This window comes from Tachyglossus aculeatus, chromosome 8, assembly GCF_015852505.1.
Source record: "Tachyglossus aculeatus isolate mTacAcu1 chromosome 8, mTacAcu1.pri, whole genome shotgun sequence".
Taxonomy (NCBI): Eukaryota; Metazoa; Chordata; class Mammalia; order Monotremata; family Tachyglossidae; genus Tachyglossus; species Tachyglossus aculeatus.
In genome coordinates this window covers 10,942,004-10,959,007 of record NC_052073.1, presented here as the reverse complement: position 1 = coordinate 10,959,007, position 17,004 = coordinate 10,942,004, and the positions used below count along the sequence as shown (strand labels likewise).

At 40.5% G+C, this 17,004-nt stretch overlaps 1 protein-coding gene across 2 annotated transcripts in view; it reads left to right on the top strand.

The window, feature by feature from the left end:
* The window catches only part of NFATC2 (nuclear factor of activated T cells 2), a 117,942-nt gene that overhangs the window by 42,113 nt on the left and 58,825 nt on the right, over window positions 1-17,004 (top strand). For both annotated transcript variants that reach the window (XM_038750147.1, XM_038750146.1), the window contains exon 5: window positions 4,484-4,624. In XM_038750147.1, coding sequence (XP_038606075.1) covers window positions 4,484-4,624 — 141 coding nt within the window. The remainder of the gene's footprint in view (window positions 1-4,483; window positions 4,625-17,004) is intronic.

Sequence of the window (17,004 nt, the reverse complement as noted above, 5' to 3'; positions counted from 1 at the left end):
CAGGGAACAAACACCACCTTTTAGTGGCACTGCCCAACTAAAGTGACCCTGGAATGCAGAGTTTCTGTGCTGCTTTAATTTGGGTGGCACCACTTCTGATTTTGACACCGAGACAACTGGCCATCATCTCCATCATTATTACCAATACTACACATTAATTGGCAGTGGGGAGACTAGCAAGATTGGTATGGGAGAGTTCATCAATGTAGTATTAGTGCTAGTAATAGTAATTATAGTAGTATTAATTAACGTTTACTTTTGTGCAAAGCAAAAGACGGGGGGAAGAATTCATGAGGGAGAATTAAGCACTGTCCCTGGCCTCTGTGGGCCCACAATCTAAGATGGAGAGCCTTGTATTTAAATAGGGGATATTGGGAGCCATTAGGTCCTTCTGAGGCCTACTGGCATTTTAAAAATGTGATTCTTGCCACCTCAAATAGAATTGACTAGAGGGGAAGACCCATAAGGAGGCTACTGTGGTAATCCAAATGTGAGTTGACGAGGTAGTGGCCAGGACAGTCAGTCATTCAGTGTTATTTATTGAGCACCTTCTGCATGAGCCATTAGGTCCTACTGAGGCCTACTGGCATTTTTAAAATGTGATTCTTGCCACCTCAAATAGAATTGACTAGAGGGGAAGACCCATAAGGAGGCTACTGTGATAATCCAAATATGAGTTGATGAGGTAGTGGCCGGGACAGTCAGTCATTCAGTGGTATTTATTGAGCACCTTCTGCATGCCGAATACTGTAGTAAGTGATTGGGAGAGTACATTAGAAGCAAAAAACACATTTCCTCCCCTCAGGGAGCTTACAGTCTAACGGTATACAAATTGGATGGGGTGAGCGATGAATGAGAAATTAAAGGTGACTCCGGAATTTGAATTTGAGAGGATTTGATTTGGTGGTAGGGAAGTTAAGAATAGGGAAGACATGGGGAAGTCCTGGAGAAAGGAAGAAATAGGTGAATAGAAAGCAGGGCTGGAAAAGTAGAATTGGAAGTTATCCCCAATAGGGGTGATTGTTGAAACCATGATAGAGTGCACTTAAAGCAAGATGAGCATTGACCCTAAGATAAAGTATTAAGGCACTCAGTAGTCAAAAGGCGATAGAGGAGAAAGAACCAGCCAAGAAGGCAGAGAAGGAAATATTGCAGACCTAGGAAAATCAGGATAGATTCATGTCCTGGAAACCAATCCCAGAGTTTTGAGAAACAGGGAGCACAGAAATCAAGATGTGGGATTGATTGATTGATAGTCTGGAGAATAATAATGATAGTAATAAGGGTATTTGGTAGTACAGTGCTCTGCACTCAGTAAGTGCTCAATAAATATGATTGAATGAATGAATGAGGGACAGGGACTGTGTCCAACCTGATTAGTTTTATCTACCGTAGTGCTTAGAACAGTGCTTGACACATAGTGTTTAACAAATGTCATCATTCATTGAGACTACATCGATCCAATGCACGATGTCATATGGGTTGGTAGCTTACAGGTGCAATGACCCTGATGCAGCAAGGGGTTGAGCTGACAGCATTTCTTTTGCTATACAGCTGCTACATCTAATTCCCTTTGATACAGCCCCCAGAGTTCAAGAGAATGTGAAATAACTACCTTTCCAGCAGAGGCCATCAGCAAGCCAGTCCACCCAAGCATAGATCCAGTGCCCAGTGGAATAGTTCAAATGAAGGCCCTATTGGTGATAAAAGCCAGACCTTCAATTAGGGTGGATCGCAAGCCAGTATTATTTGGGAAGGAGGGAGCATGGGGTATCTGACTTCCTTCTACCTACTCTAGTGCTTAGCACACTCCCTGGCACAGGGCAAACACTTAACACATAAAGCAAATGCTGTTTATCAATAGCTGTACAGATTGTGAGCCTCACTTGGGACAACCTGATTACCTTGTATCTACCCCAGTGATTACAACAGTGCTTGCCACTTAGTAAGTGCTTAACAAAATACCATTATTGGTATTATAATTATTATATTAGTAGTTGTAACAATATGCTTTTCTACCCAATAATAACTCGAGTGGACTGAGTGTTGAATATAGTTCTTGACTTGGTTTGTGCCTTATGAATGAATTACTAAAACCCGATGACTCGTCTGTAAAATGGGAAGAATGAAATGCGTTGACTTTCCATCGCTTATGGGCAATGCCCTTGAGCATTTTATGCAAAGATTCCATATGTTAAAGAGGTGGGTTTTCTGATCATTGAGCTTGCCACCCCTTCTTTCATTCATTCGATTGTATTTATTGAGCTCTTACTGTGTGTAGAGCACTGTACTAAGCGTTGGGAAGTACAAGTTGGCTACATATAGAGACGATCCCTACCCAACAATGGGCTCACAGTCATAACCAAGTCTTCATAACCAAATTTAGTTGAATGCAAAGTATAGAGCTGGATCTCTGTTCACTGGGGCTAATTCTTCTGCTGCTAATAAATCTCAGTTTTTGGCAAATCCAATTACAAACTCATCAAAAAACTGGAATATTTAAAGAAAGGATTAATCATCCAGACCATATGGAGAAAATTATCAGCTTCTGTGAGGAGATATTTTAATATAAATATATATATATATATATATATATATATATCTATACTCTTAATTGGCATCCGCTTCGAACAGCTGTTGCAGTAGGCTCACTGGGAACAATGAGAAAACAGAGCTCGAGAAGTGAAAACTGACAAACAAAACTGTTTGCTATTGATTTATTGTAAAGAAATGCTAAGTTGTACTTTAACATCCAAGCATCTGGCTCATCATGGTTTAATGGAAGAGAATGTCTTCCCTCTGCCAATCCCAGAGTCTCTGCAGAGAGGGGAATGTTTCAATTTGCCCCAACAGCTGTTCCACCAAAGGGAAACCTTAGGCACTGGTGTAGGGATTGGGAGGGTGAAGAGTGCGAAGTTTGGGTTCTGGAAGCAAATCTCAATTCAACTCCTGCACTGGCTGCAGAACTGGGCTACCTTGAATGTAGGCTTTCACGGGCTATTGACAGGGAAGAAGTTGGCTTTCTTCCCAGCAGCTCTGGCCCTCAAGAAGTGTAATCTGACTCACAGGAAAAAAAAAACCCTCTTTCCTTCAGCCCACACTCTAAGAATAGAGTTTCTGAGGATGGGTGGTTTTTCACTAGTTCTTTTCCTGTAACCTGCTTCCCTCTTCTGTCCTAAGGAGGAATCCTGGGGAAAGGATTTTTGATAGCCCCTTTCTGCTTGCTTTTTCCAGCTGCTGACTCCTAGAAAGCAATCTCCCTTCTTGTCATGTTAACTCCTAGGGTGGTGGTCTTCAGTGGCCAGTCAGGCTCTGATTATCATTGAAATCTTGGTTCAGCTCCCCCAAAACAGAGCAGTTCAGAATTTCATAGACTCATCCAATCTGTAGTCCAGAAAGAAGCAGCAGAGGAGTGTGAATCAGGAGACAGAGGGTCTAATCCAGCTCTACCACTTGCCTGTTTTGTGACCTTGAGCAAACTACTTAACTCACCTCAGTTTCCTCATCTGTAAAATGGAAATTAAATATCTGTTCTCCCTCCCCTTTAGACCGTAAGCCCTGTTGGAATAGGGACTGTATCTGATCTGAGTGGACTGTATGCACCCCAACCCTAAGCAGAGTCCTTGACACATAGTGTTTAACGAAGACCACAGCCATTATTATGAGAAGGGCCCACAAAAGGCCTTCTGCTTCCAAGCAGGACCTCACTTAACCTAACCAAGATAGATAATGGTTCTCCATAGTTTCCCAGCTGATGTTACAATAATGAGAAAACCACTTGTATTAAGAAGGCAATTGTGGCCCCCTTCTATTCCCTGTCTAGACTGTGAGCCTGTCTTCTAGACTGTGAGCCCTTTGTTGGGTAGGGACCGTCTCTATATGTTGCCAATTTGTACTTCCCAACCGCTTAGTACAGTGCTCTGCACACAATAAGTGCTCAATAAATATGATTGAATGAATTAATGAATGTCATTTAAGGGCTAAGTCATAAAAAATATCCACTTCTCCTTTCTCCTGTCTGTAGTTTTCTCAATGTCTTTCTCCTCCACTAGATTTTGTGGCCCTTGAGAGCTGGGATCATGTGTACCAACTATTGTGTTTCCCAAGTGCTTAGTACAATGCTCTGCAGGCAGAAAGTGCTCAGTAAATACTATTGATTAGTTGGTTAATTAATTAGTGGATAGGCTACCAAATTATAGGTCGGATTCTGGTTTGTGATAAGACTTTATTTTGTCTTAAGGAAATTCATTTACCCTCTTGGCCTTAGCTTCCTCTTTGTAATGCAAATAGATGATATACTATTGTAGTGCAAACAGGGAAACAGCAAAAACAGTGATATGCCCTTAGCCCTGTGGAGAAAACATTCTACATTTGAAAGAAAAACTCTGTGCTTTAACAAGAGATCTGGAATTAAAAGATCATTTAAACACATTTTCAAGAAGTCAGCCTCATCACTTCATTCTCATTTTCATTTTATTTTCAGCCCAAAGATCTGCTCACGAACTGCCTATGGTTGAGAGGCAAGATGTTGAGAGCTGTGTGGTTTATGGTGGACAACAGATGATCCTCACTGGCCAGAACTTTACAGCAGAGTCTAAAGTTGTATTTACTGAGAAGACCACAGGTAAAACTACTGGCAAAATCCCTCCTTGGCCTTCTGAAGTCAGATCAGGGAAAATTTTTACTAACAATAGCAATAAAACTGTGATCAGCAGAAATGTGAAGCCACCTCAAGCAATTGTGATTATTGGTTGTAATCTAGGAATGCAAAAAGCTAAAAAAAAAGTTGAACTTTTTCCAAAAGAGCAAAGTAGTTCCTGAAGGTGTTTTAATGGATCAAAGATGACAGGTTCAAGAGTTTTAAATAGTATTCTATTTTTTTGAAAGCTTATCACTATAATTTTGATCTTTTAGAAGGACCCAGAAGTGTATGTCAATTACTCAGTGGTATTTACTGAGTGCTTACTATTTACAGAGCACTGAACTAAGCACTTGGGAGAGTACAGTATAACAGAATTGGTAGACAGGTTGGTAGACACGTTGCTACACTTGTCCCCCTTCTTTGAAAACATGGTGTAGGAGCAGAATCATTTCCAAGTCACTCGTTGTAAATTTTAATTTTTTCCTTTATTTTCAAAGCGCATCATTGACCTCATTCATGACCTTTAGTAGTGTGCAAAATGAGTACCATTCCTTTCTTATGTGTGGATGTATTATAGGTATATTTACTGATAGGGCATTTGGTTGTCAGTGTTAGCCATATTAAACTTACTTTCCCACATCATTGTCAAGCCATGATCAGCTTGCTATGGTGGGTCACTTTGTGTAGTGATCACTTTGTGTAGAGAACTGTTCTAAGCCCTTTAAAGGGTTTACATACAAGATGATAAAGACCTTGATGTTGGCCTTAAGACTCTTAGAATTGAATATTCTAAACAAATAAATTAATAGTATTGGTAGACATGTTCCCTGCCCACACGGAGCTTACAGTTTAGAAGAGAGACAGACATTTTAAAGAAGTATGGATACGTTCATAAGTGCTGTGGGGCTGAAGCTGGGGTGAAAAAATGGTACAAAGCTAAATGCAAAGGGCACAGAAGGGAGAGGGAGTAGGGGAAATGATCTTCAGTTTGGCAGTCTAATGACAATTAATGAACAGATAGAATAACTCTGGTTTCAGCTGTGAAATATTTCTGTTTTATGAAGTCAAGTTGTTTTTTTTCAGGCTTTCTATAAGATTTTGAAAGATATTTTTTCTTGGGTGGATGATACCTTTTTGAAGCTGTTCAAGTGTCTGCCCAAATCTTTGTCAAATTGACTCAATGAGAATAGTTTAAACTTTTTAAAAAGATGTATAGACCCTGCCTGGATTTAATATTAATGGCAAAGCCATTTTTCTTGGTATTTTGGGTGGTTCAAATTATTGAGTATCATAAACTAACTTAGTCATGAGTTAGGAAACTGTAACATAATATTCATATAAAGTTCCTTTGTTTATCCAGAATTTTGAGCATCAGGGTCCAAGACACTCAGTGAAAGTGAAATTGGCTTTTTAACATACATGCACATTGACAAAGAGTTCCTTCCAAGACATCTAAAGCACAACAATATAAAATTAAAAGATACTGATCTTTTATGTTGTCCAAATCTCATTTAAATTTAAGGACTAGTAAACCAGGACTGTAGCAATTTTAGGCTTTTAGCCCCAGATTCTGGAATTTTTTTGATTGTTTCTTTTTTCTGATCTGTATTAACATCCTTCTTCTTTAGGACCTCAAGTTTCTGGTGCAGTTTTGTTTGCATGAATGATTTTTACCGTATATGATTAGAATCAAAACAGATGCACCAGGTAGAATATACCTGAATATTTTTTGCGGCAAGGAAGAGTCACATTGCTATCTCTGAAGGAAGCCAGTCTGCTTTTCTGAGTCCTAGGGAGGTGTTTTGATGCCTTTTCTTGCTTATATTCTTTATCAGTAAGGCTGGATTGAAATGGATATTGAAAATAGAGATTTAGCACAGGACTCAAATCCTAAAATCAGTGAAGTCAGGGCAGTGCTCAAGATTGAAAACTTATTTCTATACTTAGGAGTACGTTTAGGTTAGGGTGAATCTCATCAAATCTAAATCTGGAATTTGGGACCAGTTATCATTTGGCTTCAAAGTGGGGGTGCATTGAATTACTGTTACAAAAGGAATATGAAAGGTACTTAATGGAGGCCTTGTGTATGAAAAGTCTGTGTTTGGAAATAGCAGAATGTGATGGTTTTGGAGACTTCTAAAATACAGATGCAGCATTCTGAACTTTAAAAGTTGGCAGCACCGGGAACTTTTTTAATAGCTGTTGAAGCAAAGCTCCAGCTCAGATACTTGCATCCAGTCCCAACCCAAATGTTTAGATTGATTTTGATCCGTTTCACTATGTACCCTAATCCTTTCCAGGTGTGCCTTTCAATAGTCTGAATTTTAGCCTGACAGTTGTGGTGAGTGCCAACCTAGTAAATATAGCTGAAGAAGACTAAATTATAAACATTGAGTTGTCAGTAAAACTTGAAGAAGAAAATGGAGAGGGAAGATAAGTATAACCTTCCATGGATGACTAGCAGAGTTTGATATGATAGATTTAACCTACCTGCCACCAAGTAAGATATATAAGCAGGTCTGAAATAACTAAAACCACAGTGTCCCTAATAAACTCTGTTGGACTGGTTGTGTTCCCTTGGCAACATTTTCTTGAATTTCTCCACTAATGAAGTAGGGAAGGTCATCAGATAAACAGGGAAACATGTCCACTTTCCTTGTATATTTATTTTTAATCAGTCAATCAGTGGTATCTGTCGAGTGCTTACTAAGTGCTAGGCGCTGAACTCATCACATGGGAGAGTACAATACAACAGAGTTTGTAGACACATTCTCTGCCCACAATGACCTTATGGTGTAGTTCATTTGGTGTATTCATGCAGAGGGATTTTAGTGAAATGTCCCTTTTGAAAAATTAGAATTTGAGAAGACTGCCTTTGCCAGGTGGAACAGAGAAAGAACCAAGTGTAGTTACCTCACTAAAAGCTGAAGAGGTGAGAGTGCTTCAGTAGCCGTGGTTTGAACCTGAAATTCTTGTTCTTTTGTTGTTCTTTTTATATGGTATTTGTTAAGCGCTTACTATGTGCCAGGCACTGTATTAAGCTCTGGAATAGATACAAGCTAATCAGGTTGGTACAGTCCATATCCCATTTTACAGGTGAGGTAACTGAGGCACAGAGAAGTTAAGTGATTTACCCAAGGTCACACAGCAGACAAGTGGTGGAGCCAGGACTTGAATCCAGTTCCTTCTGTCTCCCAAGCCTGTCCTCTGGGCACTTGGCAATACTGCTTCTTTTGGTTTTCATATTTTTCTTCTAGTTTTCCAGCCATTTGTCTTTCAGAACTTGGAGATTATACTTAATGTATGCCAGTGTATATTTCACTCTGACATCTCTGGAATTGGCAGTTCATAACTCTGGCACTTGTGGGCTAGGTCTATCATATCCCCTACACTATTGTCGCCATTGCTAATCAAACTACTGTACATTCCAAGTCATTTCCTTATAGACTGTAAATTCCATGTTGGCAGGGATAATGTCTGCCAAACTGTTGTATTGTACTTTCCCAATCATTTAATACAGTGGTCTGCACCCAGTAAGTGCTCAATAAATACCGCTGATTGATTGATTTCCAATGTAAAATGTAAAACAGTATAACCACAAGGATGTCTGGCTCTTGTTTCATTACAAGTTAAGCACTGCTTTGAGAAGTACGTCAATCATTTTTGTGCTTTTGGTTACAATATGCCCAAGTTGCTACTAAGACCTCACTTTGCATTCTGTCCCCAAAGGCATGTTAGTGAATTTTGGATAAACAACTTTCAGTTTTCTGAAGGTAGCTCATTAGATTATCTAGAAAATACAGCCAACGCACCACATTTCAATTGACCACCTGACAGATTGTTTAATGGAGACATTAGCACGTTCCATTAAGGAGATGAGATTCCATTTGAACTGGCCTGGCTAATCCTACTGTTTCTCACCATCTGTAATTCATTTAAATGTCTTGTCCCCTCTACTGATTGTATGGGCACAGATCATGTCTACTATCTCTGATGTACTCTCCAATCAATCAGTGGCATTTATTAAGCACTTACCCTTTAGTAAGCACTTACTATGTGCAGAGCACTGTAGTAAGCGCTTGGGAAAATACAGTGCAGCAGAGTTGGTAGACTTACAGGTTAAAGGGGAAGACAGACATTAAAATAAGTTACACCTATATACATAAATGCTGAGAGGCTGAGGGTGGGGTGAATATCAAGTGCCTTGTACAATGCTCTGCCTTGAGTAAGAGCTCAATAAATGCTATTGTTTGATTGGTAGGAATAAGGGAAAACAAGAATCCAGCATGAATATCTGAGTAAAGCACTTGGCAAGCCCTCCCTTTTCATGGGGAATCTTTTAATAGTTGTACAAGAGAAAGGCATCAGGAAGGAAAAATACAACCTCAATTCTGGGCACACTTGTGTTCCAACAGTGTAGTAGGTTGATTTTTACTTAGTTTGTAGATGACACAATTGTACACCTTTGAATTTTGGAGGATTTTGTAAAGGTAACTTGATTTTTTTTTTCATATCAGCACAAGGAATCAATCTCTTCCAGTTTGAGTTTCTCGCATTTTAGGCATCACTCTTTCTTTCCCTGGTTAGTCACTTTTAATCAAGGCAGTGAATGAACAGAGCTGATTTTCTAGAAAATACTGTGACTGCAATAGCTCCCACAGCTCAGTACTTGCTGGTTGAGGTTAGCATGGATGAGTCACACCCACCTAGCTTTCATCCCCACTCTATATTTTTCTTTCTAATTTATCACTCAATGCAAAACATTTGTTCATTTCTCCTTTATGATTATCGGCTGTAGCTTCAAAAGTGGACACAGTCTCATTTAAATAATGGCCCAAAGTTGCTTGCTGTGGAAAAAATAAAACAACCCAGAAACTTTGGATAAGCTTTGGGGGAAATCATCCAAGTTAAGGCACTGTCCTTTCTGCACAGAAACAATTTGTGCACAGACATGGCCATTATTCTTCTATTTATTCTGCCATGTGCCAAAAGCCGGATTTCCATAGTAACTGATACACCACCTGGTTTTAGCTGTCAGTCCAAAAGACCACTTATTTAAAGACTGAGATCTCCTAATGCCTGATCCCATGAAACAAGCAGGACATTAATAATAGGCAGCTCTTTCCTCTCAGTTTTGCAAAATACTTAAGTCAAAATGACATATGTCATTGTACAGCACCCTTGCTATTTTTGTGCATCAGCGAGACTAAATGGAGAATCCATGGGGAGTTTTGTGAAAATAGACCTTGTGAGAAAATGGGTGAGCCACTTAATTGCTCATGCAAGAGTGTGACTCGGAGAGGGGTTCTCTGAGAAATTTCAGTAAAGGAGTTTAAACTCAAGCTTTGGGTTCCATTTTATTCTGTTGTAGAAAAAGCCATGAAATGGATCTTCCAGTGACTATTTGCAGTCTATCTATATTTTTAAAGCAATGTCATCAGACCAGATTTTGGAGATTGCTAGTCTTTCACCCTGTAAATACCAGGTCCACCAAATTTATGCACCACCAAATGAAGAAGTTGAATGAGGACTTGCCTTTCAAACTCTTGCCACAAAGCCGCATGAAAGCCAGGCATGACATAAGCATTGTTGGCTGGGAACACGACTACCAGCTCTGTTATACTGTACTTTCCCAAGCGCTCTGCACACAGTAAGTGCTCAATAAATATGACTGATTGATAAGCTGCCTTTTTAAAGTTGTGATTACACCCCTGGCCGCCTCCTGATCAGCTGTATAGGAGCAGAAGTGGTGCAAAATGGGGGTGCAGTTGCATTTAGAAGACATTCACTGAGTCACTGATGGGATCCATATTTTGATGATGCAGAATAATTTATAAAACAGCGTATTCGTGAGCCAGCTGGAACAGATTTTCATACCCCACCAAATCTCTCCAAAGAGAATGCTTGGGGAATAATGCATTCATTATATTCTTAAGTGGATAAGAATCCACAAACATGGTGTTTCAAACCTCTCTTATCCAGGATGATTCATTCAATCGTATTTATTGAGCTCTTACTGTGTGCAGAGCACTATACTAAAAATTTGGGATTAGTGGGGAAGGGCTGATTTAAAGGAAGTTTCAGTGTCATAAATGGATTCTATGACCATAAGCCCTCTTGAGGGGAAGGAGGGATTGTTGCCCTCCTTACCACCTATCTTTGTGGTTAAGAATGTATAACCTTATTCTTCTAACTTTTCCCTCAAATATTAATCAAGAACTTTCAGTGGTGTCTTCTGCAAATATGGACCACTGTGAATTGTACAGCTGTACCCATTAAGCACTAGGTATTCACCCCACCCCCATAATAATAATAATAATAATAAAACAACAACAATAATAATGATGGTATTTGTTAAGCACTTAGGGGGGATACAAGGTGATCACGTTGTCCAACCTGGGGCTCACAGTCTTAATCCGCATTTTACAGATGAGGTAACTGAGGCACAGAGAAGTTAAGTGATGGGCCCAAAGTCACACAGCTGTTAAAGTGGTAGAGCCAGGATTAGAACCTATGACCCCTGACTCCCAAGCCCGTGCTCTTTCCAGTAAGCCACACTACTTCTTATAACACTTATGTACATTTTTTTATGGTATTTTTTAAGCGCTTACTATGTGTCAAGCAATGTCCTAAGCGCTGGGGTAGGTGGAAGTTTATCAGATTGGACACAGTCCCTGCTCCACATAAGACTCAGTGTAAATTGGAGAGAGGAGAATTTAATCCACATTTTATAGGTGAGGAAACTAAGGCACAGACAAGTTAAGTGACTTGCCCAAGGTCACACAGCGCACAATTGGCAGAGCCGGAATTAGAACCCAGGTCTTCCGACTCATAGGCCCATGTTCTTTCCACTAGGACAAGCTGCTGCATATCCCTGTACTCTATTTCCCCTATCTGTGATTTTATTTCAATGTCTGTCTCCCCATCTAGACTGTAAGCTCCTTGGGGACAGGGATCATTTCTGCCCAATTCCACTGTATTGTACTATCCCAAGCTCTTAGTACAGTGTTCTATCAATCATATTTATTGAGCTTTTGTTGTGTGCAGAGCACTGAACTAAGCACTGGGGAAAGTACAATAGAACAATATAACAGACTTGGTAGACATGTTACTTGCCCACAACGAGCTAACAGTCTAGAGTAAGCATCCAATAAAGACCATTGATTGATTGACTGTTGCATCTATTTAACCCTTCTTGGTTCTCCCAGGATTGCTTCATTTCTTCTGGTTCCTTAACGACTTCTCCATTATTCCAACCCTTCTTGAAACTATTGATATTTTTCTACCTGCAAAAGTTCCTATAGTAACAAATTCCATACGCTTTCCACCTGCTGCGGGAAAAGACTTTCCATATATTTGTTTTGAACTTACCATTTTCGATCACTGTTCTGTCCTAGGAATCCTAGATTTTAGGGAATCCTGTCCCCATTGCTTCTCCAAATCCTCATGCCTTTTCCTATCTCTGTGGGCATTTTGGCCTCCTGCAACATGATGGTGATAGAGTGGATTAGAGTGGAGCAGATAAAGTTTTTCTGGGAATGACAGTCCCATCTGCTTTTGACATGAAGTCGAGTGACAACCTCAAGGATTAGTCTCCCTCTCAGATGCTCTGCCACCCGAACCACCAACAAAAAAGTCTTTTTTTAGAGTTGGCAACTAGAATAGAGCTGGAAACATACATTCCCAGATGATGTCGGATTTGAGAATCATGAAAAATGCTACAGGGTATGAGGGGAGGATGTGTTTTATGTCCACAAGGCTGAGTGCTTTGGTGACTGGCATCAGGTTTTACTGTTTAACGGCACCATCTCAAGCTCTTAATGCCGTCTATAACGTTTGCATTATCTGTCTGTGTTGGGAGAGGAAATAGAATCTGAGCAGGACTCCTCCTGTGTAACACTTTTAGAAGTTGCTGAAAATACTGCAAGGTTTGTTTTGAAGGTGCGAGTTTTCAGCTGAGACCTGAGAAATTACATTCTCCGAGTTCTCGCCCTTCAGCTGGTAGTATTGGACACGGTACACTTAAAACCTCAGAATAGCTTGGGGGATCCCAGCAAAACATGGCAAAACAGGAAAAAATCTAAGGACACAAAAATAAAAGTGATGTGGCTGCGGAAATTGAGTTGCCATAGCTGTGAGAGACTCACTGAGACAAGGGTGGAATCCAGTGTTTTGGAAGGTTTCCTCTTATGACACAAGGTTTTGGAATTCTACATCTGGTAAATGCTCATTAACACAGGCAGCCCTCACTGGCCAAGATTCATTGGCTCACTGCTTACTATGGGGGCGCATGGTGGAAGCTGGCCTGTTCCTGATTATTCAGCTTTGAAACTTAATTGTTTAAAGAGAATTTTTTTAAGGAATTTTCTTGGAACAAACAAAAGGCAGAGGCTCCCATCACCTGCTGAAGGCAAATTGATCACTTAAAAATCTGGCGTGGGCAGTGGAATTCCCTATTCTCTCACTTAGTCATAGCATCCTGATGTGACTCATTTTATTACTTGGAGGTTCCCAGTGGTTTTATTTTGAGGGGAACCTTTGTTTTAATAAATATATAGGACCCCCCCCCTTTCAAATTAAGTATTTTTCCATGATTTGGCATTGCTAAACAAGCTAGAACTCCATGGAGTGCTAACTCTCCCCATCCCCCCAACTTTCTACTTCATTACTCAGCTACCGTATTTATGTTTCATTTTCACAAATGTGGAGATTGTTTGAAAAGTAAAATCAGGATTTGTTCCTATGGATTTGTCCTCCTTTTGCAAAATGTCAGCTTTGGGGTTGGGCTGAGTGAATGAGTCATCCCCTGGCCTTTTACCTCCTAGAAAGTGACAGGGAGCTATGGCCGTGGTGACTCAAGTCTACAGTGAAATGAAAGCGCTGGGCCTCAGCCCATCATTCAAGCAGCATATTTGACTTTGACTAGAAGACTAGAGCCTTAAAGACAGACAGAATTTCAAATTTAACAACACCAGATTTCTTTCTTTCCATGCAGAAAAGAGCCCTTTATTTTAACTAGACTAAATCCACTTGCACAAAATGTTTATTCTTACTTAGAAGCTCAGTTTAGACTGCCATACACACAAATTTCTTTTAACTATTCCTTGGGCAGCTGCAGCCAACTCTCCAGTATACAAAAATGGTTTAGCCCATGGGGATATAATAGTAGGTGCCCAGTATATACCACTGAATGAAGGTGGGAAGGGGAGAATGGGATTTGTGCTTTAATTAGGTAAAGTGCTTTTAGCAGCTCTAAGGAAGCCTTGATAGGTGAAGGTCATGGGACAGGTGGCTAAAGGAGGTTTGAAAACAGGCTGTGTTATTTTGCATTTCTTCTATACTTATCATGTTCTAGCCAAAATTCTTCAGCCAGACCTACACAGTTGTGCCTTGCCCACCTGAATCCCTCTTTGGCAATGACCAGGTCCAATTAGGAAAACAGGTGGATCTGGTCTGCTCCTCTGAGATTGACTTGGTGTTTAGGCACGTGTGTGGTGAGTTAACAAATAATGGGCACTTCCAAAGAGGCACAGTTGTCCCAGAAGGCCCTGAAAGCATTCATTCATTCATTCAATCGTATTTATGGAGCACTTACTGTGTGCAGAGCACTGTATTAAGCGCTTGGAGCTTAGCAATCCCTCATCAATCAGTCCAATCAATCAATGGCATTTTTTGAATGCTATCAGTAGGGCTCATTGACAGTGAGCTTGGACCCCTTTAAAGGCCAGGGAGCTGTTCAGATGCTGGAGTTTGGGACCCAAACCAAACAGAACAGACCTGGATTTGTGGCGTAGTGAAATATTTTAGGTATAGGGCTCCCAGAGATGAAGGAAAAATAACTTATAAAATCCTTGAAGTTTCTATGTTTCATTGGGCAAACTGAGAGTAAGCATATTTTTCCATTAATTAGCAATCCCAAAATAACATAACTCATCATGAATAATGTATAGGCCGTTACTGCTTCAAAAACCCCCTTAATTGACTAATTAAAAAAACCCACCTTTCTAAATGGACTGTGAAAAATCAGGCACTGTTTCCTAACACAAACTGACACATCAGTTTTTCTCCAAGTTTGAATCAAGGCTTTTGGTATGAACGTAGCTTGAGCAAGAAAGGATAGTATTTCTTTTTTTTTTTCTTCTTTTTTTTTAATGTAACCAGTTTCTACAGTGAGTGCTGACACAATCAGATCTCTCATCAGGGTTTTACTGCTGAGTCTTGAGCCCAGAAGGAGCACACAATAAACCATTTCCTGAAGTCTTCACTGCACTGTGGAGCTAAAGAGTTGCCTGCAAAGAGAAACTTTTAAATCATCCCCAAAGAGAAGCTTATGCTGGCAGTCATCTAGTTGCTCAAGTTGCATCTCCATCTGAGCCTATCTTCTTGAGTCAATTCTATTTATCTTTAAAACCAAATGCTATAGTATTAATTCAGCAATACTGAAACCTCCCCCAGAATTCTAGAGGAAAATCCTTGGTTTCTAACTTCCTTGCATTTGAGCAAGTTTGACCTAAAAGTTTGGCTCATCACTCTCCTATGTGTAAGATTTGGAAAGAACTTTTTGTATGTTGGCTTTCATTTCCAGGTTAATTTAGTGCTGGGGAAGGAAGCCAGGGCATCTGCTCCAGACGCCAGTCTTCTCTTTAATCACAGCCTAGAGCAGAAGGGCAACTCCTTTCTCTGGGCCACTTAAGATTTCTTTTTTTTTTTAACTGGTCTATTGAAAGGGTCATCAGTGACATTTGTTTGTAGGGTGTGGACCTGGTATAATGTGGATTACAGTGAAATAGCCGTTCATTTCAGTGAGTAAACTGCAGTTAATAATGATGGTATCGGTTAAGCCCTTAGTTTGTGCTTTGCACCAAGAGCTGAGGGGCCACAGTTCCTATAGCACATGGGGTTCACAGTCTAGTGGGGAGGGAGAACAAGAATTTTATCTTCATTTTATGGGTGAGGAAACTGAGGCATGAAGAAGTTAAGCAACTTGCCCAACATCACATAGCAGACAAGTGGCAGAACCCAGGTCCCTCTGAGTCCCACTTTTCACTCAGCCACACTGGAGTTGGAAATAATTTGTGCTCACAATTTATGGGACAGGGAGCTGTGGGACAGGGAGCCCACAGTCTAAATAGGAGGGAGAACAGGTATTGAATCCCATTTTACAGTTGAGGAAACTGGAGACACAAGTTAAGTGACTTGCCCAAGGTCACACAACAGGCAGCTGGCAGATCTGGGATTAGAATGAGGGTCCTATGACTCCCAGCCTATGCATCTTCCACTAGGCCATGTTGCTTGCAACTTAGGTGAATCCATTTGAATCACTGGTGTAGAGGCCAAAGGCTCTACAGCCATTTTCGGTCCTAGTGATCCATTTTCTTTCTAGGAGACCCTTTTCAGATAAGAGTCCCTCTGACCAATTTCCATTTTCAGGTTACTCCAAAGTGCCAGTGACAAAACTACAAGTCTGGCTAAATAACTGCTACTATAAGCTACTACTACGAAGTGCAAGTTAGTTATCTTTCAACCACCTCCAGGCTTCGACTTGAAACTGGATTTGAATCTTTTTTGATCCGAGTCATTGAATTCAGATGCAGGGTCTTCATGTTTCAGTCAGAATCGGGAGTTGTGAAACTTCGCTGAGTATTAATGTGCTTATAACTTTCAGACTGCTGGGGTTTTACCAGAAGAGCTGAAAATCAAATTCTATGAATAAGAAAAATTCCCATCTTCCCTTTCGGATGCTTAATGGGGTTGAAACCTTCCCCCAGCTCTTTTGAGTTTGCTCATCAGAGAGTCTAAAAGCTGGCAGAGATCTCTAGAGAGTTTGGGCCGAACAACCCCTCCCTTCAGGCACATGAACAGCTAAACCATTCAGGCAGGTGACTCTTTATTTGTTCCTTGAAAAATCTCCAAAGATGGACATTCTACAACTGCTCTTGTGGTAGCTAGTTTCAGTGCCCTTTCACCCTGATAGTATAATTGAAACTGCCCTCATTCTTTTCAACTTTCACTTGAACGTTACTATCTCTACTCATTGACCTCCTTTGGTTTCCTGGGTCCCTGAAGGAGAGCGTGGCCTAGAGAAGCAGTGTGGTCTAGTGGAAAGAGCATGGGCCTGGGTGAGGGGAACTGGGTTGTACTCATGGCTTTGTCTCTTGCCTGCTGTGTAACGTTGGGCAAGTCACATAACTTCTTAGTGCCTCAGTTTCCTCATCTGTAGAATGGAGATTAAGTACTTGTTCTCCCTCTCCTGTACACTGTGAGCTTTGTGGGGGATAGGTACAATGTCCAAGCTGATTATCTGGTATTTACCCCGTAACTCAGTACAGTGTTTGGACATAGCACTTAACAAATACCACAAT